At 31.4% G+C, this 25,441-nt stretch overlaps 1 protein-coding gene and 1 long non-coding RNA gene across 2 annotated transcripts; one reads left to right on the top strand and one right to left on the bottom strand.

Moving 5' to 3' along the window:
- The first annotated feature begins 223 nt into the window (after positions 1 to 223).
- On the top strand, positions 224 to 1,274 carry LOC132940113 (uncharacterized). Its single transcript, XR_009664061.1, has 3 exons — positions 224 to 545; positions 609 to 812; positions 879 to 1,274. It is a non-coding gene; the product is annotated as an uncharacterized LOC132940113 (long non-coding RNA).
- Positions 1,275 to 12,649: 11,375 nt separating this feature from the next.
- LOC132942128 (uncharacterized) lies at positions 12,650 to 13,546 on the bottom strand. The gene has a single exon (XM_061010437.1). It carries the CDS (start codon positions 13,544 to 13,546, stop codon positions 12,650 to 12,652), a length of 897 nt encoding a protein of 298 aa, XP_060866420.1.
- Positions 13,547 to 25,441: the final 11,895 nt, after the last annotated feature.

The raw sequence follows: 25,441 nt of genomic DNA, 5'->3' as shown, positions 1-25,441 counted from the left end.
GTTCGTGGTAAAGCGCCGCAGTAAAAGCGCAGACGCCGCGAACAGCAGACAATAGTGTGTCGGCGGCAGAAAACAACGTAAAAAAAATATAAACAGACGCGTATTATAATATATTTATGTGACGTGCATCCGATCACGTAGGTCCTCGTCGATGCTGATAATAATAAATGATTTTTATTTTCTTATATTTTCGGCTCGGAAAGATATAATAATAATAATAATATATAAAATATAACTACGTTATAATATTATAAATTAGCTACGCGATATGTGAGTTTTCAAATCTATCTATATATAATATGTGTAATAATATTATGCTCAATATGTATAGCGACACACCATATCATCATTATCACACGACATCCACAGGTTGCATATTCTGCCCCCCGGTCATGAGTCCAAAAAACACGCGAAGAAATACAATTTCACGTCAAACGGGTGTACACGGCGACCACTTCTAAGCCGGCGCAGTATCTATATATATACCTACGGAAGTCTACTCCATTCCGACGCAATTTTTTTTCTTCTACGCGTATTTTTTCTTCGTAATAATATAATATAATAATAATTGTGTCCGTCTCCCGGGCTAATTCCTATTTCCTACATAGGTACCTACGTAGAAAGCGAGCCGGAGAAAGTGACTAATATATATATACGATTTGTCAATATTATTATCATCGTCATCATCATCATCATCATCATCATCATCATCATCATCTACTTCATCACTGTCGTCGCGATACACAACAGTATAATAATATTAAATAATATATGAACAGCTGCAGTTTTAAACATCTGCAGCAGATGCGCGGGTGATTATAATATATTATTTTTTCCATTACACCTATAGGCTATAATATGTATATCAAATATTGCAGGTAAATGGAAGTTTAATGCAAGTTCCGCAGAAAGTTGCTACACGTTCGTCGATATACTCACGGAATCTGTACACTTTTTATTTATGCTTATATTTATATTAAAATATATGCACATAATATTATACATTACACGATATATCTATACGACTATATACATATAATATGTATAGCTAGTATAGGTACTGCGATTGAGTTTTTACATTTCTCGGCGGTGTTTCTTCGCCTAAGATTTATCTCGCGCACGGAGGGGCTATTTTTTCCCGCTATTTTTCTTCCGCATCGACTGACCCGTGTTACACGTTATATGCCACATTAAAACGTAAATTTTATAATAATTATTATAAAACACTTTATCGGTCCCCGTGATATAACATGATAATATAATAACGTGTAGGTTCTACTTAATACTATATATTTTAATCAGTGTAATATATTATCTCATTTTAATATTAATATATAATACTATAAACGCAATTGTTTTCCTCGTATAAATTTCCTTCATACCTATATGGCTACATAGCTATATAAACCATAATGGCATAATGTGTTCATTAAATCATTTTACCCTTTATAATATAAATTACGCATATGTTTTATAATATGTATGCTCACTAAGACTTATTAACAGCGTTCACTGCGTATGGAGTGTGACGTTATCTTATTGTGGGTACATTGTCATTTTCCACCGATAATATAAATAATCGATGGCCAAAATGCATACAGGTATAGTTTTAACCTATATCATAGAAACACCAAATTTTACACAGAGCTGTTTTTTAATTTTTCAATTTTGTACCTATACCCGATAATAATAAAACAAATTCCTATTTATTATCACTATACGCATTATAATATTTTTAAATATATAGTACCTATATAAGATTACTGTTTATTAATAATATAACTGTATAGGTTTAAAACTGTTTATAATATAACCCTCTCCCGCCACCACTATATGCTTCAGTTGCATCACTGATCAATGGACATTTTTCCAGCCTGAAACATGGTGGATTAGCATCGAAACTATTTCTAGATCCTATTATCTTAACGACTACTGCACCTGCTCTATGTGATTATTCAAATTCCTGTTAATTATCTGTACACATTCCTTAGCCACAGAAAGATTACTATCATCTCCAATATTAACAGGTTACAAATATATGTACAATGTACATGTAAGTCTATGAACACTGAAATTCTATATGTATTTTGATATATATATTATGTAAAAAATTAGGGGCGTGATCAAGGGAGGTGTTGGGTGATGACACCCTTGAGCCATGTCATAATATCAAATTATTACATGAATCAAACTTTAAAGGAATATTAATTTAATTTAATAATTTATTATTACCATTACTTATTGATCGTAGCAAACATGATTTTTTTTAAACAGAGTGGCATTAATCTTTATTGATTATTTACAATCTATACCTACTTACATTATATACAAAAGTAAATTTGATGAAAGAATTTTATAATAGAGGCTGTGAATGATTTGATGGAAGACTCGCTGTCGAGTCATTTTAGATTCTGAGCGGAGTGATGAATGTATTGATTTTACAATGTTGTGTGTTAATTTATTTATTTTTTATTTTTTATTTTTATGTCTGTTATTATTGTTTAGTGTTTGGTGCAGTAAAAATGCTTCGATTTTCTTCAACAGTATCTTTTTCAACGGGAAAGTGAATCTAGTTGATGCATTGAGGAGGTCAACATTTAAAATTCCACCGAGAAAAACAAAAAAAAATTAAGGAAAAACTAGAATTTTTACGCAAAATCGATTTTGGTTTATGATGGAACTCTAAAACAAATGACTGTAGATACATGAAACTTTCACTAGTTGTTTATATTAGCATTTTATAATCATTTAAAGTTCAAATGTTGACAAAATTTATCAAATTGAAAATTTACAAGTTATTTAGTAGTTAAACATTTATAAAATGTTGAACTTTTATAGCTAAATCTCCGTACAGACCAAAGAAAAATTTGTCGTGGACAATGTTTCCATATGTCCCGCCATAAGGGGTAACATAAATATTTTTCGACGACAATGTCAGAACTCAGAAACATATGTTTCCGAAAAATGTTTCTTGGTCTGGACCGGACTTAGGATTAAAAATTTAAAACAAAGTTTCACGTAAATAGGTTAAATTTTAAATTACTTTATTCACAATAATATCATCAAATATACTTAGTAATATCATAGGCTGACTGACCGTCTTCGCTCAGAATACAATGATATTATATCTTTGAATTCAAATTCAACACAATCCATTATAGTGACCCACTTGTAACCTACTGTACAGCAGAGCTACACCCACTTGCCTACATTTTTTACAATTAATTTAATGAATTATTTACTGTATAAGCATGATGTCTTAAAAGTTATAAGCTAAGTAGATCTCTGCACCAATTGCGTTTGAGGCGTCTTGTGGGGTTGTCAGGAAGTGTTTTTGAGGCCATTTGTGAGATGAGGTGGTTGGAGTTCGAAAGAAGTTTCCTGTGGAACCTTTTGTTGAAGATAATAGCTGTATTATGGATGGTTTTGATTTGGAGGTCGTCGTGGAGTAGTCTGTTCGTTACGTATCATGGAGCTTTAGCGATGATACGTTGATAAATAGATTGGCATGCTTGAATTGTTTGGATATTTGTTTTTTGGCTGGGCCCCAGAGTTTGATGCCGTAGGTCAATATGGGATGGTGGATACCTTTGTAAATAACAAGTGTTTTGAATGTAGATGTTAGACCTGAGTAAGGGCATATTAGTAGGTGAAGTCTACTGTTTAACTTTTTTCGATTGTCCTTGAGGTGAGGACCCCAGGTAAATTTTCTATCTTGTGTGAGGCCTAGCTAGTTTACTTGTGAGTAGCGAGGTGTGATGGAATTGTTCAGGGTGATCGGTGAGTAGTCTTGTGGTTGGAGTGAGAAGGTTATGTGTGATGATTTAGATTCGTTGATATTAATTCCCCATTTATTGAACCAGGAGATGAGGATGTTTGGAGGGTTTGGATTTTACTGGTATGTCCGGGGTGTAGAAAATGTAAAGGAAGGGGTGATGTCACTGCCTTGAGAATCAAAGTTATAGTTTGTATGTATATATAGTATAATATTTATAATTAACACCCTCTTTACGAAAATTCTAGTTACGTCATTGTAATATAATCTAGTCCCACGTTGATTGCGGCACTTACGAAATTTGGTGTAGGTTTTCGTATATAACTCATCTGCTATCGCGACAATATTATTATTATTAGCGAATATTTGAATTGATAAGTTATGGAATGTTGTAAATATCCCATCCCACGCACAAACAAATGTTTAATTTCCACCGCGATACAATATGTAGGTACCTACAATATTATGGAGTAAAATAAAACAAAATGATATTGAACAACTGTCGCACACGAACACGCAAGCGCTGCACAACTCCAGACGTCATAATATTATGCGTTTCCGTTATAAATTATATTACATACGCTCAATAATATTTTGACGTTTTTATTATTTTGTACCCTTCATATATACGTATACTATATAACGCATAATACATATAGTTATAACATTAATACAGATGGATAAGGCGTACATTAAAACTTCTAACCTGTCATTCGTATAACTTCTAACCTGTCATTCGAATAAACAGTTTTTGTTAACACACGCGCATTGTTGTGTACACCAAAATATTTAGGAACCGACGTTAAACTTGTAAGTTTTTGTGATTATTTGAAATCTTTACTTTCATAAAATTCCACGCTTGGGATGAAAACTTGAAATAATACATTTAAAGTGCTGTGTATATTCTCTTATAACAATAATCATAATAATAATAATAAGTTTACTGCAAATAAAATTCCAATGGAGTACCTACAAGATATTCTTAATCACACCGTAATCCACTCAAATGACTTATATTACAGTATAATAGGACTATTGAACTCTTATTGTTAGTATAAAGGTGCCGAGGACTAAAGCGTTAACTGAGCGTTAATTATTATAAGCTATACGCCTATACAGCCATATAGGGTGATTCACCAACCATTCTCATCCCCAATAATTTGTTATCGTTATAATATTATCATTTAATAATGAACTCTTGAAATCTGATTTTTATAAAGCAAAGTTATGGACCATATTTTGAAATATTACTTAGATTTTTTATACCATTTAAAGAGCTTCCGACTTATTTTTCAAGTAAGACACGCCCTTTTTCCTGTAAATTATTAAGCAGATGGCTCTTTTGAAAATTTTGTAGCTAAATCGAAATCTGAATGAGTAGTTTTTGAGCTATTTAACTTTGTGTAGTATAGGTAAGGATTATAGGTTCTCATAATGGGTTTGGAATATACGGGAGCCAGGAAGATTTGAATATTTTAGTAATTAATATTATTCTATACAATTTTAAAAAAAGTGTACAGGTTTCAGGGGGTCACTGTAATGGATGGTGATAAATTTGAATTCAATGATATAATATTGTTGTATACGAAAAACAATTCTGAGCGAAGACAACCTGTCAGCCTATGATATTAATAAGTATTTTTGATGATACTATTGTGAATGAAGTAATTTATTTCCTATTTACGTGAAACCGTGTTTTTAATTTTCAATCCTTAACTGTAAAATTTGAACAGCTTATACATTTTTAACGACACAAATAATAAAAATAAAAAAAACTCATCATTGTAAAATTAATACATTCATCGCTCCGCTCAGAATCTAAAATGTGTAAAAATGTTTTAATAAAATAAATACGAGATCCAATATTACATCTATTTTATATTTTTGTTAACTATTATCCTTAGTCCAAACATTTCAATAACTCAGAAAGCACAAGTTCAAATTTTGACTTAACTAGGTACAATATTTTCAAAAAAAGTCAACTGCATAACAATTTACATTATAAAGGTTGATTCTCATTTAAAAACACATACATGGTAACATTAAAAACATCCTTGAATGGTATAAAAACTAAACTACGCTTGAAGTGATAATTTGAATTAATTCATTATTAAAGCAAAATATGGGGGTGAGCACTGAGTATACTCGGTGAATCACTCTGTATATATATTATGTATCACAACTTTTGTGCATTACTATGCCAATAATAAATTATATCAAATAACCTAAGATCACTGATGATACAATGAAGCTTTATAGATTTTATTTACAACGTTGAGACTTCAAAATTAATAATCATCAAAATATACAAATAGTAATGTTATTTGTACTGAATTACCGATTACTTTCAAAGGTCATAAAAATAACACAATGACCTAGTTTACACCATGATAACTATATTGGTTGACCACCCTTAAAATAAAGAATATTACCTATTCTAGTTAAATATTTACGCGATATTATGTTTTAAATTTGCCTTATAGTTGTGATATTATCATTATGATCAAATTTAGGTAACAACAAATTATTTCCTGACTTGACCGACCTGTTAATATTGTGTACATTTCAGGAACAAACTTTTCATCATATCACTTTATTTGACAAGGGCTGGATAACGTGTACTATGTGTGCGACGTAAACTACACCAATACGATGGAAATTATATTGAAGGCACGTATTACTACTTAATGTTAATGACGAAAATAACAACTCTATAATTAATTTTCTATACATATTTTTATCCTCTCTAATTGGTAAAAAAATTGCAATCATTCAATTTTATGCCATTTAATTTTTTTTTTTAAAACGCTATTTTTAACTTTTTACATGATACAAAATAATTATAGAACATTTGAATTCGGATTAAGTGGTAATGAATAATGGAATATTGTTGCGAGTTTAAATAATGGATGTAATTATTATATTATTATTATATAAAAAAATCTTATTGACTATTGTAATAACTTTTTATATATAGTATAGGTACTGCATAATACTTTATATATTTTTATATAGCCTCAGTAGATAATGTAATTTTTTCAAGCAGAAAGTTAATTGTATTGTTCATATTCGTGATTTTTGTTCCAGTTATTGTGATTTGTTTATTAAATAAAACCAATAGAACTATATAATATTTTTCTTCAGACTTTTATACTAAAGCTTTTGTTTCATACAACAATATAAATCAATTTTAACAGACATACCTATAATAACTATTTAAGCTGAAGAAACCTCATAAAAATTATATTTACAATTAACTTGGTAATATTATGTTGTACCTATAGCTGTATATATACTATATAGGTACATATTTTTAGTACCTATCTATATCAATATCGTAGCTGGCCACTATCAATGTAGTTTTGATGTTAAGACTTGCATATGATCTGTCATCTGTGATTAGAGCAAATAGCAATGCATTCAAAATCGAAAGTAAAATTGTGTTAATTGAAAAAAATTGTATGTTTTCAAATTAGTTTATAATACATATCGGATAATAAAGAGATCAAAAACTAATCTGAAAATTAAATTTCAAATTCACAATAATTTAGGAATTGTATATAATATACATGGCACATGCCACATGCGTAGGTACCTACTGCGTAGATTCGTAATCACAGTCTTGCACAGGTTAAATATTATTCTATGTAGGTACTTCTTTTATATTATCATTATGATGCATACAATACGAGGGAATAGGATAAATTGGAATGTATATTTATGATTAGGTATTACATTAATTATTAGAGCGTCTAATTTTTTTTGTGCATATAATTGCGTTACCTACCTATAAAGTTCTTATATACGTACCTACTTATAAGGGTTTACGCTGTTTTCTTTTACTACATTTTAGTGTACATTTTTATGTTGGACTTGCAAAAACGAAACAGTCGATTGTAACCATTAAACCATACCAGGGTTTAGTGTGCGTGTACTGTGTATACTGTATAGTACATATGTATATCTGGTCTGTCAGTGCACGTATTATATTATATTATACACACTGGTGCAGAGCAGATATAGAAAAGCATGCACATAATGATATGCATTCCTCGTGGTTTTTGACCCGGTTCGCAGACGCGAGATTTTTACAATCATTTCCACAGACCAACAATGCGATAAAACACAATGAATAAAACGTGTAATGATAAAAAAAAGTGCAAGACGACAGGCAAAAAAGTAGCAACAATATATAATAACGTGACGTCAAGGAACTAACAAATTGTTGTGGTTTAAAAATAAAAGTATATAGAAGAGGTAATGCCAAATTTTTCTATATCACTGAAAATCCCCGGGAAAAGGTTACATTTTATTAACTGCCAATCGTCATTAATTTGCTTATCAAACTCCACTTACATAATGATGATAAAAATACAAAAAGCAACACAAAATTATCCCAACGCCGCATGTGCAACATGTAATCGATGTCACCGACGTACCAAGGTCGGATAAATATATAAGAAAAAATGGGATATATTTATGTCTATTCATATATTGTATATGTGCGTTTTGTAATACATATTGTATATATAGTTCTATAAAAATGTAAGCCATCATGTATTATTGTTAAGTTGTCTCAAAGCATTCGCCGTGTATTTTATTCACATCTATCTATTTTTCGAACTTGGGGAAACGCCCAACAACCTTGAAGGTAGCCAAAAAAAAAAAAAACGTTGCAATTTTCTTCTTTGTTCGTATACACTATCAAATTATCAACGACTTAGGTAAAATAGAAACATGTAGAAATGTAGAATGCTCAAATATCACATATCCTGCAGATATGACCTAACGGGTATTGGCGAAAACAACAGTGCTTGGAGGAACTTTTAGTGCCCTCATAACAAGTCCTTGTCAAGTATAGGAATTATATTTATAATTTTTTCTGCAAATTAAAAAATAAAGTATAAACTTAATCATAATTATCAAAATATAATAAAAATGTATCAAAGATTTTTTCGTGATTATGTGATTCTGTGTTTGTTATGAGTACCTATTTTCAACGTATTAACGTGGACCACGAAAAGTTATTTAGTTTTCAATAGTTTATACCAGTCTTTTAAAATACTTCGGAATCGCTATACTTAATATACTACTCATAATATTAGGTATATATTTACATATTTTAATCTACCATATTATGGCTATATACTCCAATCAGTTCACCTACGTGTGAACGTTCTTTTGGTGTTATGACTTATGAGACTGGTAAAAACTTGGACTAATCATGTTTGTTCTTTACATTCTATACAGTGTGAGAAATACATCCAATAATATAGACTTGGATAATACTGTAAATTATAATTTGCAATCAATCAAAGCTATTTAATATTATATATTTTAATTATATAAATATATACATATAGTATAAGATACTATAATTATTTACGTTTGAATTTCGACGAATATGCAAGTGGGTATATGCACCCACGTCTTTTTTTTCACTAATAAGGTACTCTAGTCCCCCATAAACAATTTGAGAAATATTCTCATATTTTGAATTAACGTATAACTCGTGAACTCTTAATCCATCAATGTTACACTATAATGTATACTCTAAAAAAATTAATTGTTTTGTTGATATATATTTTTAAAAAAAAGTGGAATAAGTAAAGATTTACTTCGAAAACTTCTATATCCGGAATATTTGAAAACTTTTTTGGAAATGTATGTGACGTGGATTACAAAAAAATCTTTATTGAACCAATTCGTTGTTTTAAGTTTAGAAACTAAGCGTTCATGTAGTTTCTTTAATTAGTGAGTATAACTTTCATAATAGCATAATTAGCAATTACTTATAAATAGTAATTATATACTTGATGATAAAATACTAGTTCGGAGTTAAATGATTGTAAAACATGATAATGTGTGGCATATCATTTTTAGCTTCTATTAATTATTATACTATAATTAATTGTAATATGGCGCTGTAGGTGTGTTTTACTTACATGTACCATTGTACCTAACATGTTATAGTATGTTACCATATTATTATATTCATTTCAAAAAATTAAATTTTCATTTTATTCATGTTCAAGTATTATTTGACGACAAAAACTAGTTACTTATACATAATATTACTGCGTATATTGCCAATACGTAGTTAGGTAATGTGTTTTTTAAACATATTTTTGTACCTTATTTAATATTAAAATACATTTGTACATTCAATATATGTCAACAAACGTTATAATTTGATATAGTAAATTAATATTTTTATTTGCTTTTTGAAATTCAATCATAATGTTATCAAATTTCAGTGATGCATATATTTTGCATTCTATTTTTTACTTGTGCACTGATGTGTATACTACCTACCTACTATACAATTAGGATGTATGAAGGTATACCACCATATTGTTTACACATTATAATCATTATAGTATTATACGTTGTTCATAATTCATTTAGATTTTTTACTAAGTATTAAACCTTCGCGATTTTTGAAATACAAGTTTTATTATAAGTACTATACTTACTTCAATCTATTTAAGAAATATTCAGGTGAAAATCGTTACAATACACATATTCTTTGTCTTTGTAAATCAATATTACACGTTTGTAACTTACTCAGACAACTGTGGCAACTGGCAATGCGATTTGATTTTAATTGTTGGCAGACTAATATAAAAACCAAATTGAGATGATGCGATTTATTATAATTGGACTTCTAAAACTGATGAACAGTATTTATATCTATAGCCTAGAGGTTTGTTATCCTATATTGACTCTCGGTCAATGGAGACACGGATTATAGTAATTTATCACTTACCTATAGGTTTAATCGAAACGATAGCTTGACCTATACTATGCGACCTGATGGACACCACAGTTCGTCATTTTAATTAATAATTAGAATTATTAGTATTATACAAATGATTATTATTTGCTAAGAATAAAAGAGGTTATCATAAATGGGAATACGCAGGATAGACGTATAATTATAATTAATCGCCATCCGTTTGTGTAGACTTTTTTCTTGCGAACGTGTATCATCGAACTAATAGTCGATATAAATACTTATCATAATATGTGAAACTTTAAGAATTTTATATTCGCTGTATTCAAAGTAAACTTTTTTATTAGAAGCCGCAACAACACAGTTATTGGCTTTTGAAATTTACCATGTGTTTATTCAGAAAAGGTGTTTAATAAGGTAAACGCTTTACATTTAGTTTAAGTTCTCTCTGTATTAAATATATTTCATTGTTGGCTGTTGCATCGCAGTGACATCGCTACTCTATATTTGCAATAATCTGCAATAGCTACACAAATATCGCTGTCAATTTTACGAGAAAAAATTCTGGCTCACTCGGTGACACTCCATCTATATATATATATATATATATTATAAGAGATATACCACCGTATGTTCTCTATAAATTAAAAATATATCGTTTTGTTAACATCACAATAAATTCTTAAACTATTTCCAAATATTCTTTACACTCTGCACTGCTGTATGTCTGTAATCTGTATCATATATTTTATTTTAGGTATAGCTGCAGTCATTGTATTTGTCTCTTGGTGTTTATAGCTGCAGGTGTATAAAATCAAATTGAACATTATATTTTCGAATTGGATTGAACTATCAGAACTATACGACGCCAACTTCCTGTACTAATGTGTACAGTCGCAGTGTACTACTGTAGGTAGTTATCCTTAAACCCATAAATTACCTACATCGGTTGGAACACAATACATCAGAATATACAGAGCGATCGTATAGTATATAGGGAGTACAGAATATTGACTATTGAGAGAATGAACTATAGAGTGTGTGCTTTTTACTTATTAGTTATTTCTTTATGTACCTACTCGTCCGTCGCACAGTTTTTACAACAACTGCAGAAACGTGTCGATTCTATTAATTGTTGTTCGGACAAGGGCACGAGGGCTTATCGCCGAATGGCAATATAATGCCTATTTATTTATATTGTTTGGTATATTATGTGCGTGTAAAAAACATGTAGGCACATAATGATATAGTGTTTTTATATTACCGTTCGACAGCTAGGTACCTGATAATATAATAATATAATATACTATTCGGCATTTGGGCACTGCACGTGTATAACATAATACGCGGGTTTCAAACGTTATTCGCTCAGCTCACCGTCGTCAAACACAATACGGTTGTGCACGATGCATTTATGTACCTATTAAGTCTTAGGAAATCGCGTGGTATGCAGATAATAATAACGACGGCATAAATGGCGGGCACGTGAAAAACGAGTCGAAACCCAGAACACGATCGCGGAGACGAACCGTCGTTTGAATGAAAATCATTATACGATCAGAAAATATGATACCCCGGAGGATAATAATAATAATAATTATGACATTAGTGTAGTGTCGTTTTGTACGTCTATTTATAATGATATACATATATTTCCATGATGATATATTATACGTGTTATACGCGCGGGCGTTAGATACTACCTATAGTCCGCGACATGAAATGTGGCCGATGACCGTCGCGAACCTAGCGGCCGTTTCGCCTAAGTGGTTCATAATCTAATTAAATAAATTGCCGCGTTTTTTTAAATTAACCATTTCAACGCGTAATCAACACGGTAACTCCTAAACTCCAAAACTCCTATACAAATGATTTTATATTTCAATTTTAATAGTGTTAACAAAGACGTTATACACCATAACCATTATTTATTATTATTTTATCATTATATTATCTATTTATAATTACTTTTTTTACACCATTATGAATTTTTAGATAGAAATCAGGACCGAAAGAGTTAAACATAATTTACTAAAATTACTATAATTAATTTTTTTATTCAAACCAAACAACAAAAAAAATTTAAAAAAAAATACAAATACAAAAAATTTTTAATTTAATATTATTTAAGACATATGTTATCCGTGGTTTTCTTCGTCAATATCTTCTTCATCATCACTCCAGTCACTGTCATCTGGTAATATTGTCATAATTATTGGTTCTATCATGGTGTCCCTCATTATTTCATTTTTGTTGTCCTCGTCCTGAATTTCTTCTGCATGACGAACGCATTTCGTCCAGTCGTCTATTGTTACTGCATCTAATGCCTCGTGTGTTAACCGCTCAATATCAACCATTTTAAAAGTATTGTTAAATTTCGCTACTTGGCCCTTAACTTGAGCCCAAATTAACTCAATTGGGTTATACTTACAGTGGTATGGTGGAAGACGGATTACCTCATGACCCATTTCAATTGCAATGTCATCCAGCTCATATTTTTTTTCACGTGGCAATAGGTTTTTAACTTTTTGCCGAAGTTCAGGTAATGTTTCCAATGGATGGAACTCAATATTTTTTTCATTTAACCATTGTTGTACTTCGGTTTTTCTCCAATTACTTTTCGGATATTTGTCTCTGAGGATTGAATGGTAAGGCGCATTGTCCATGACTATAACTGATGGCTCTTCTAGATTTTTAAGCAGTTGAATAAACCACTCTTTGAATACTTCACCATTCATCTGATTATGATAATCCGTGGTATTTCCGGTATTGCTTCGAAATACCAATTTTGACCCTTCTATAAACCCGTAGCGACTACATCCTGCATGGCATACAATAAGTCGGCCTCCTTTACCCGTCGGCACCTTCAGACCACCAGAATTATTTTCATTTTGCCAAATAAGGGTGCGTGAATGGTTTTGGTTTACCCACGTTTCATCGAGATAAACCACTGGACGATCGTCTTTATTTTTTCGCAGCGTACACATTTGTCGTAAAAATTTACACCGAAGTGCGACGATATCATTCCTCTCCATTAAAAACATACGACCATCGTTACATCTTTTGTAAGTAAATTTTAAATTTTTTAGGAGCCTTTGCATTGATCGAACGCACCCATTGTAATTTGTTTTTTTTTTTACGACATTTAATATTAATTGAGCCGTTGGGTACTCACCCCGGTCGTAAAACTCGTGGACAGTTCTCCTCACAACATCGGAATCGAAATCATCCAGCTCCGAAACAGTTTTTGCTCGTTTATACCCTTTACGTGGAGAAACAAATGTAGGTTCCGCACCTGGTGTTTCTGGATTAATATTATTTTTTCCTTCAGCACAAATCCGTCTTACAGTACGATAACCCACACCACAAGCTTCGGCAGTAACAACTTGCGCATTTTTAAAAAAATCAGCAGTTAAATCTGACTTCTTTGATAATTGTTTTAAAAATAAATACACACTATGAATAATTTTTTTACTCTGACTGTGAGTATCTGAATCGGAAAACGACATTTTTAAATGGATTAACACGGTAACGCAGGAGAAAAAACAGTGTAAAAAAATAGTTGTTTACGAGCGCACAGTACACAACATACAAAAAGATAAAACACGAGTGCCATAAAACGTGTTTGTATTATGTGCATTACTGTATCCCCTACCACAGCACATTCTGCAGCTGCCCTCCAGGCATTCCAGAAGATCAGCTAAGGGTGCACAAAAAAAACCAGTCTACTATAATGTATGGAATACACATTGCGCGCAGATGCATGGCACTGCGACCGCCGTGCGCCGGGCAGGAGGTGGTATAGGTTGAGAACCAATGGCTAACAGGTAGGGAAGCCGCAACGGGTCGCGGTACAAATCGGCCACTTTTCGTGTCGCGGACTATAGACATATAGCCAGGTAACAACGGCGTGGTATTTTGTACCTGTATTAAATTTTAATTGCTGATCGATATTCAAACTATTTGCGCGAAACACATTCGCTATTCGCCAGTGTGGCTGCAGTATTTTATATATTGTTGCTACTTGCTGTTGTAGGTCTCTTGACTTGCAATATCGTGACGATCTGGAATCCCGTGACAGAGGATACCGAAGGTTGACATTTATACCATTCGACAGCTGTAATTATTATTAATATTAAAAATACCTCTGTATAGAACCACTTTTCCGTCGAATAAATTATCAACAACCCTGCATACATGGACAAGTATAATAATATACTTATATAGTGTATATAATATTATATATGCCTGCATATATCACATGTACTAGTATTTATAATCAAAGGTATAATGTATTATACCAATAACCTATGTATACATGTTTAATACATAAAGTGTAAACACTACCTATTGATAATGGCCAATTGAAAAACTCAATGTCTTTGTGATTTTGTGCTGCGGGTCTGTATAATTTTTATTTTATTTTTTAGTTATAATTGCTATATTATGTACAAAGAATAATATACATTTCCATGATCTTTTAATTTTTTTACTGCTGTAGATTATATATGCTCATGCACATTACTATTTTTTTCCTCCTAAGATATGGAAACATCCCTTTTTAACTAACATTTTTTTCTCATATTTCTCCGTGAATTGTAGTGCTTCAACTAACCAACTATATATTATGTATTGTATTGTATATACAAGGTAATTCGCCGAGCATGTTTACCCCCTTCAATAATGCAGTTATTCAAAAGCTAGTTATTGGATTTTTAAATAAAAAGTCCAATTAGGTAATTATAATATATTATATACTAGATCCAATATTATATCTATTTTATATTTTTTAAAACCATATTTAAGGACTATTATCCTTAGAATAAATTTATTAGTAACTGAGAAATTAATACATCAACATTTTCAAAAAAAATAATCCATAAGTACATAGTTTATAGTAAAAAAAAGGGGAGGGTCTCATTTGAAAAACAGAAGTTTCTATCACCACATATAACTCTCAAGTAGTGAAAAAATCTCAAGTATTTTTAAATATAGTCCTCGATGAACCTATTTAAAAATTGTACAATAGTCAAAATTTGAACAAATTAATTATTAAGGAAAAATGGGGGTAAGCTTGCTTGGTGAATCACCTGTATGTACCATAAACTGCAGTATAACTCGCAACGATTTCACCTTCATTTGAGCCTACACGTATCGTTTTAATATTATATGTACATACTTTATAGGCAACATTACCGATTACTTCAGCGTGCGATCAGTGTTTCAACAAAACTTTTTCACACTGCTCTCGTGGCCATAACAGATTACTATATATTACACTATTACAGCTCCTGTTGCAACCACCATGTCTGGGCGCCGGTTGACGCCCACGGATAACCATCCCGTCTCGCAATTCGCAATGGCACAGATAGAAAGAGAGAGAGAGAGAGAGAGAGAGAGAACCATATTATAAAATAACATAATATTATCCCACTTCGTCTAAATGTATTGGAATAAAATGTCATTTGGATAATATTCGCATATTATTATGTTTATTTGTGCTTGACCGCTGCGATTAGCGATACTACTTAAGGCATGTCCTGCATGTGGAGGTGTAAACCTTTCTTATTTTTAAATTAATAAACCATATTTTTTACTTTGCATTGTTCAGAATATGATTTATCATAAAATTTGAACGTTCAGAGTTATTGCACTTTATGTAGTGATTTTAACAATCTTTATATTTCTAGTATGATGTAGATTGTAGGTTCCTTATATTAATCTTGGTGTTACATAATATATTAAGGAGATGCAGTAGCGGGGAACCCTATCCTTTTGGTTCAAAAATTCTAATTATAACTATTTTCCCACTTAGCCCTATAATCTGTACTCTATACTGTATTATCAACAATATGGTCAGACGTCATTCAGTGGTCAGTGTGGCCACTGACCGCTTAATGTGATAGCACAACTCTATCTACAGAGGTCGTGATTATAATTTATAAACACTTTGAGCATCTATAAAGCATATTTCTGAAATAAATTATTATTTACAGGTAGCTTATGATATTGAGGGAGGGGCCCTACCCCCTAAACGCCTCACTTGAAAACATTCAATACCTATTAAATATTAAGTGGACGCCACAGCCGTATGTGTTGTCTCAGAGATATACAACAGAGTAAACTTTACGTTCACAATAATCCATTTAACTCTTTAATTTTTTTAATTAAAGTGAATACACTTATCATTAAATTAAATGATACGATTCTAGTGAGATCTAGTGCATTTTGGAGGCTTTTATTGATATTTTAAAATGATCATTTGTGAAAAAAAGGTGTTTGTTTATCGACTCAGGACAATTTTTAAATGGTAGGTATAATATAAAATCTATGTATTTTAAAATATGGTGTTGAAGTGTACTTGAAATTTTTTAAAATCAGAAATTAAAAATGAGAGTAAGCATGATTTGTGAATATAATTATACCGTGCCAAGTCTTCTCACCTCACTGGTGGGGTACCCATAAGTACTTACAGCAGACAATCGATAAATCCGTAATAATAATACGATCTTTTTTGTCTTCTCCGGTAATCTACTTGCAAATATTATTTTCTAAATACACGTTTATAAGTACTTGCTAAATATAATATTAGGTAAGTACATTATATGTATATCTCGGAAACGATGCGGCTAATGTGTCGCAAGTATTCAGTGCGATATCGGTGGTGGTGTACCTCCATATAATAATATAATATAATACATATATCATGTGCCATCATGGGCGGGCGGGCAGGCGGCACTTCGGCACTAACAATAAAATAAAATTTGCATAAAATTGTATTCGCGTAGGTATCTATAATGTAATATTATAAGACAGCGTTATAGCCAGCCTGGTATTAATAATATTTTCGACGCAGTAATATTGGTTTAGTTTTCGAGTTCACGAAGCTATATTCTAACTTATTATATTATTTCAAATAATATAGGTACCTTGAAAACATGTCTTTTTCCTTAGCTCTTATAATATCATATATAGAGGTCGTATGGTATGATCCACCACGCTCAAACTTTACATCAATCGTTTGTTTTCTTTATCTCCCCCCCCCCCCCTCCCAATTCTTGTTATTATGCTAATTCACATATTTTACTACATTTTATTCTCTTTAAACGCGCACGGTGAACGTTACAGGTGCTGGTACATATTATAATATCCGAGGACAAAAAAACCACAGTAAACTTTTGCCTTCAGTGCGCGCCAATCGCCAATTCAAAATGTGTGTCCGGATGTAAACCTACTAGAAAATGAACACGCGCGACATCGACACCTGCAATATGGCAATTTCACACCTGCAGTAATTACGACACTGGGGGGAGGGTCTCACCCCCTCCCCCCCCCCGAAGTCGTCTCAAATGTATTATAGTAATATATTGCTGTATAACATTATTGTTTTATGTAGTGCACATTTCGAGTGCACCGCGTAGGCATACGACTCGACCAATCGAATGTATATAAGGACCGATGTGTTGGCAGGATATACGAAAAATATATAATATTAATATGTATACGCAATGGGAATATTATACGTTTTCGTGGACGAGGCCACCGCCACCGCATCCGTGTGTGCAAGACGTACGTAAGCGTAGTAATGTGTACAATATTATATATAATATGGGCGAGTTCAACGTCCAATTGGCCGACGTGTATATATTATATTTGTCCGACAAGTATGCGAATTCGTGGGCGTTTGTACATATACTATATATAGGAGTTGGTATACTGGTATAATACACATCACGTAGGTATAAAGAGCGTGTTTGAAGAAATACGCGTACACACGGTCAAAGTTTGTATAATACAATATGATTATCTCACATTCTCATTTCTCAATGTAAACAACCAAAAAAAAAATAAAACCTAATTCACTTGGTGCCAGACAATAGTACGACTCTATTATAGTATTATGTATTATATTATAATAATATTATTGTTAAATATATCTATATACCGATGTAGTATGGTGTCCATGTATTAATATAATAATATATAAACGATGTTACGGAATGCGAGGGTGGCTGTTGACATGCAGCCCCTATGTTATAAAGACACGCGTAAACGAGACTTGGGTTGGATATTGTTAAAAATATCGCTGGAATACAATAGATATTTTCTAAATATATGAGGAAGCGCGCGTATAGTTTTCGTTAGGACTTTAAAGAGGTATAATATCGTTCTTGACTCTTGTGCGGTCACTACACATTTACAGCATTTCGTTGTACCTACCATGATATCATACAACATGTTCTCAGGAATAATATTTTTTTAATTTTTTTTTTTATTGATTTTTAAGCCCGGCATCTATGGCCATTAGCTGATAGTAGGGTTGCATTGTGATGGTGGTAGGGTTTTGAAGTGGTAGGTTTTTACACGTGAGTGTTTGTGTTTGGCAGAATTTTTAATTGGGCACCCGTAGGTATCTGCCATGCCCGGTTGGAGGATGGCGGCACTATTGTTCTCCGGACACCGTGACTTGCTCGAAGAAAAATGCCGCCCGTGACCAAGGAATCGAACCGGCGCCGGCTGCGTCACAACCGACGCCTTAAAACAGACCGCTCGGTCACTCCGTCCCCCATAATATTTTTATTTATCTAAAGAAATTACATTATTAATTATTGCCTATTACTTATTACAAATTGTATGATATATTATTATTTGTTTATCGTTTTATGCTTGCACGGCGGCAAATCCACACACGAATAAACGATAATCTTATTTGAATGTTATTATTTAGAACCTTTCAAAAATCTAATTTATAACCTTCGATATAATCGTTTATATTTTTATTTTTTATTCACCTGACATTTTAATCCATTATTATTTATTATAAAATAAACTTAAATTTTAAAAGTTTAAAATGCGCTGTTGCTTTAGGTTGCTTAAACGTAAATACAAAATTAATTTTCATAGTTCAGCTACATAAATATTGTTTGACGTTCGTTCAGTGCGATATCTATGAATGGTATCTGTAAAAGATTGGGACATCGCAGCCTGCCGTATAAACTAAATGGTTCATAATTATTATTTTTTTTTTATTATTATTATTTCGACACATATTTTTTGCTGACGCAACTCGTACCTATATATTTTTTGTCCGTTATTCGGTCACACACGAAAAACTTTTAACTTTTTCGATGGAATGTATGATTCGGTGGTTCCGATAATCCAGTGTAGGCCACTAGCTCTCCCCGCGTGGGGTTTTCGAAGTCAATTGCAATTTGCAAAACACGCTGAATAACCAACAAGAGGACTGGCATAATGTATAGTCGTGTGTTTTACGTCGGGAAATCTGAACAGTTCAACCTTCTATGCATTATATGGAATTTAATACCCATCATACCGCCCACGTCGTCTGTGTATAGAGTAGTTGTATAATATGTTTTTGATCAAAGTGTTTGTTGTGATATTATAATATGTTTATCGTATCAACTACACGTAATGCGAATTATATACGCTTAATTTAGAACTCGTATTTCGCATTCTGGCGAAACGTTCCAAGTGTTATAACTTATAATATGCATTTATGTAACTTATAAATATATCATATTATGTGTATTATATACGCGTGTTTGTGTACAAAACTTATAATTTATAATTGCAATTAATCGCAATCCCGACTATCGCCACGTGGAGAGTCCTTAGTCCGCGATATAACAGGTGTATAATAATATTATAGTATAGCTTTAGTGTTATTGTTATTTAAAATACATGTTACCTTCAATGTTCATAATAATATTGGTATTGTTCTGGTTTATTTAGGGATTATGGAAAGCTTTGCGACAGAATTTAACAACGTACAATGTTTTATTATAATAATAAATATACTCGTGATAATTTAAAAAAAATGTCTACCATAATAATTATTGACTCATAAAATATTAATCTCAAGTATTGACCGAGTACAATTATTTGCGCGTCTTTACTGCTGCAGCTTATGCAAATATTGTACATTGTTGTACACGCTGATTTTACCAAATTACTCAGATAAGTCCATAATGACATCAGGTATATAAATAAAAACTAAAAACGATATATATATTATAATATGATACCGAAACTTTTTTCTGACATAATCCCCATTATATATACGTACACGTCGATTATTATATTACATTTTAAACACACGGTTTTAATTTTATACATTTATACGTCGAAGTTTAAGTATTTGAACATATCATAGTGCAAATTAATAAATATAATATTAAAACTGTTTTGTATAAAAAATATGGTATACCTACGTAGAACACATAGGATAACTAGTACCTACAGCGCAGTACGTAACCGGTGGATAATTAACTTGAAGAGAAAACGATACTTATGTTTCTCAATACCTACGAATGCTACAACGTATATTATAGGCACATAATATTAAAAAAGCACCCACGTAAATTAAGGGAGTGCTATGACACTAATGGCCTAACTATGGCAACCTAATAGTTCCCCGCTCATTTATACACCAACCTCTAACACCTAATAACTGAAAAGGGATCAAAAATGTTTTCGTGGCATTTACGTAACACTATTAATATTTATTAACCTGCAAATCTGACAAAGCACTTCAAAATCATAATAAATTGTTTATTATAGTATTTGATGGTCATAAAGACGCCGAATTCGTTTCATATTTTTTTTCTTCAAAATGTTGCTTTTAGGTTCATAAACAAAATAATGTCTGTTGGACGTTCTTAAAATGATTGCATTAAATATAGACGCACCTTATTCATACTCAGTCTGCAGTCACCAGATATTGATTGAATAACAGTAGTGACTTCCCCTTTATCTAATATCAAAAAATGGTATTGCAGGTGCCCTGTAATATAGTAACCTCTTTCATTGGCTAACAAAAAATGAAAAGTTGTAAAAACAATTTATAAAAAATGCAAATACAGCATTCTGCAATTTATGTGTCTTGTATATTATTGTAACCATATTTCAAAATATATTTACAGTATTTTACACTCTAGGGACAAATTAACTATTAAAATACTTATATAAAATGTGTGGCAACGTACACTTTCTGCTTCGTTAAGTGGAAATTTACCTATTTCTTGTCTTAATGTATACATTTAATATTTATACAAAGTTTCAACTTTCAAGTCAAAATTACACACTGCACGAGTGATTAAATACTGTTCATTTCAATAACACATTAGTTATAAACAGACTTCACCCGGGAAAAATGAACAATTTTAAAATATGGCTCTCTATATTGGTGTATTGTTTTAGTGTACCTACATCAGTCATCGGTAAATAGGTGACGGTGAACCTCTCTATGTGAACTAATTCTACTGAGATGAGCAATCCACCTGTGGTGGATTGGATGTAGCACTTGGTATAGCTGGAACGTTTTATAGCGCAATTAAACTATCCTCCAAATTCTCCTGATGTCTCTAAGAACAATATTTAAAAGTTTTGCCATAATAATTGGTAGAGCAGTTTTTAAGTCTATATAAGCTACAACCATAAGGAATATTTATTTTTTAAATTTTATTTCTGTAACCAATGGCACCCCTAAAAATGAACAAAAAAAATTTTAATTTTCGTGAGCCAAAACGAAACGCATGTGTGAGCAGCTATATATAGTACCTATACGTAACCTACAACTAGTGGTTAAAAAACGAAGATATAAAAATATAATCACTTCCAAAATCTCAAGAAATTTGTGTGGCATATGATGTCCCAATTGATTCAATATTTTCTAAGTCTATAAGCCCCACATCTTGCAAACGTACATTTATTTTTATAGACCTATATAATACATAGATATTAGATATTCTAGAAAATTAGACTGATTTTACCGCGGATAAAATGAACACGATTTATATTTTTTACACACACTGTGACTTTATTTCAGTTGAGTTTTTACTAAAATGTATATAACATTTTATAGTAAGCCCCAAGTGGGTGTTGTAGACTGTAGTTATACCTACACATTTTTATATACATTCCATAGTATACCGCGGTATACGTTATCGTTATATTATGTTTAATATTGCGCGGGATGTAAATTATCATAATAATAATTATCGATCACGTTCGCTCAAATAAACTTAATGGGTACACCTCATTGCAGGAGATTTTGTGAGTAAATTATTGTTATAGTGTTATAAGATCTAACATAATACAATAAAATTGATTTATGAATTACCATTAGGATTTAGGGTTTAAGACTCAATCATACTTTTGACGAGAAATAATGTAGAACGTAAATATACCTAATACTTATAATATTTTATTTCAGGCGAGATCACGGCCGGTGTGAGTTTCGTTTTTATTTGAATTTTTGTCCGTGATAATTATTATGTTTTATATTTTATTTCTATACACGCCGGAGGTCAAATTCGTACATAGTCAGTATATAATATACTTAATGATAATATTATGGTGGCATTTGAACTCGACTTGATTAGGTACAATAGGTACATGGCCGTTTATCGTCGACAAATGGATAACAATATAATGATATGTAATAATAGGTAGGCACTGAACAATTATTACCAGGCAACACGTAGTCGCGTGTATACCGTACCAGTGGTGGGTTTATGGTGGATGCTATGCGTCGATAATAAAGCTCCTTAAGTACTTATCGTGAACAACTTTGGGGGTAAAAACAAATTTAACCTATTTTTTGATAGTATAGTCTACAATGAATACGTTTATTAGTTCTACAACTTTCAGTGCCGTGCTAACTTTCATTTGCGCCCAGGGCAATAATCTTTAGCACCCCTATTAAACATACATATTTAAACATTTTCTGCCCTTAAAATGTTACAAATGTTGTCACCCTAGGGCACTTTCCCCATTTGCCACCCCCTTAGCACAGTTCTGACAATGTCTACGTGATATCTGATATCTAAGTAATTTATAACGAAAAAAGTTCAATGTGCGGCACGGTGGGTGATTCAGTTCCCAAGCACCCCCCTAAATATGCCACTGTATACAGTACTATAGTACCGTACCGTACTTTTTGTAGTGCTTATCATAACAGTTATGTATAGGTATACACCACCGCTATAAGGTACATAATATATGTATCACACACACCCTGTCCGTATAATGATGGTCGAACTTGACAAGGGGGAACGTATATAACGTATCACAGTATTAATGATTTCATTATTATATAGTAAAGGTATGACGGATGCGACCGCCGCCGTGCACTGTGTAGAATAATAGTTACTATTCACAGCTAAGTTTTTATTTTATTTTACGAAACCACGCGTACACGCAGCCGTACAACAGACAATAATAGGTATAATAATAACGTAATTAATATATATTATTATGCAGGTACTCGACATGAGCCATTATAGTTTTTAGAAACGGTATACGAACTACGCGTTTACTAAACATGAGTATATTATATATTATTATTGAACATGGAAACTTGTACGCCGACCGTTAATTGGTACAATTGTGTACCTAATTAATGAATTGCGTATCTGCTGCAGTAACTGCTGCTGTCTGCTGCAGAGGCCACTCAGTATTATAGTGGGAAATAGAAATTCAAAATAAAAGCGCACTATAGGTACTCGTATTGAAATGCATATATTTTAGATTCTGAGCGAAGCGATGAATGTATTGATTCTACAATGATGTGTGTTTTTTTTTTTATTTTTTTTTATTTTTTTTTATTTTTTTTTTTATTTTTGTGTCTGTCATCACCTTTTAGGACAGTAAAAGTGCTTGGATTTTCTTCAATAGTAACTTTTCTGATAGGAAAGTGAATCTAGTTGGTACTTTGGGGGATCAAAAGTAAAAATTTCCCAGTAGTTTTCACAAGCGACGTGAAAAACAAAAGAAAAATTAAGGAAAAACGGGAATTTTTACGCAAAATCTGTTTTCGAGAAAATCGATTTTGGTTTTTGGTGTAACTCTAAAACAAATGACCGTAGGGACATGACATTTTGACTGAATGTTTATATTAGCATTTTTTATACACCATAAAATTTTGAAAATAGTTTGACTCTTTTTGAGCTGTTTACGGCTATTGTCAGTTTTCAATTTTTTTAGTTTTTTTTTCTATAAATATCAATAAAATTTTATCTGTTGAGTAAAAAAGCTTGAAAATTTAATAGAAGGCTCCTAGGTTATTGTTTCAAAGGCAGATGAAAAAAATTAAAAATCCTTAGTCACAGTTTTTAATTATAAGCATTTAAAGTTCAAATTTTGACAAAATACGGAAAAATCACGAAAAATAGCAAATTATTTTGATGAGAATTCATAAAAATTTTTCTTTTTAAATCTAAGATTTGAAAATGTAATATAAGATTACTCGTAAGTTTGTCTACCTTTATCAAAAAAAAAATGTCTAGAAGAAACTTAAATTAAATTTTTATGAGCGTCTGAAATTTATATTTTTACAACATTTGATATTTACTCGATTTCTCATGTAACAATTTTCTTATTTTATTGTAATTAAAAAACGAATGACTGTAGATACTTGAAAATTTCACTGAATGTTTTTATTAGCATTTTCTATACACCATAAAATGTTGAAAATATTTTGACTCTTTTTGAGCTGTTTACGGACATTGTCAGTTTTCAATTTTTTTAGTTTTTTTTCTATAAATATCAATAAATTTTTATTTGTTGGGTAAAAAAGCGTGAAAATTTAATATAAGGCTCCTGATATATCGTTCTAATAGCAGTTGAAAAATATTAAAAATACATAGGCACAATTTTTTTTTATAAGCATTTAAAGTTCAAATTTTGACAACATTTATCAAATTTATAATTTATTAATTATTTTGTAGTTAAAAATTTATAAATTTTTAACTTTTATGGCTAAGGATTGAAAATTTAAAACAAGGCTCCACGTAAATAGGTTATATATAAATTACTTTATTCACAATAATATCATCAAATATACTTGGTAAAATCACTAAAATCATAGGCTGACTGACCGTTTTCGCTCAGAATCGTTTTTCTTATAC

Source organism: Metopolophium dirhodum, chromosome 3 (genome assembly GCF_019925205.1).
Source record: "Metopolophium dirhodum isolate CAU chromosome 3, ASM1992520v1, whole genome shotgun sequence".
Lineage (NCBI taxonomy): Eukaryota > Metazoa > Arthropoda > Insecta > Hemiptera > Aphididae > Metopolophium > Metopolophium dirhodum.
The sequence above is the reverse complement of the archived record's forward strand: the minus strand, read 5'-3'. Positions and strand labels throughout refer to the sequence as shown.

What these genes read in the sequence shown, in the direction of transcription:
- LOC132942128 (XM_061010437.1), bottom strand. Translation starts at nt 13,546, where the DNA reads ATGGAGAGGAATGATATCGTCGCACTTCGGTGTAAATTTTTACGACAA.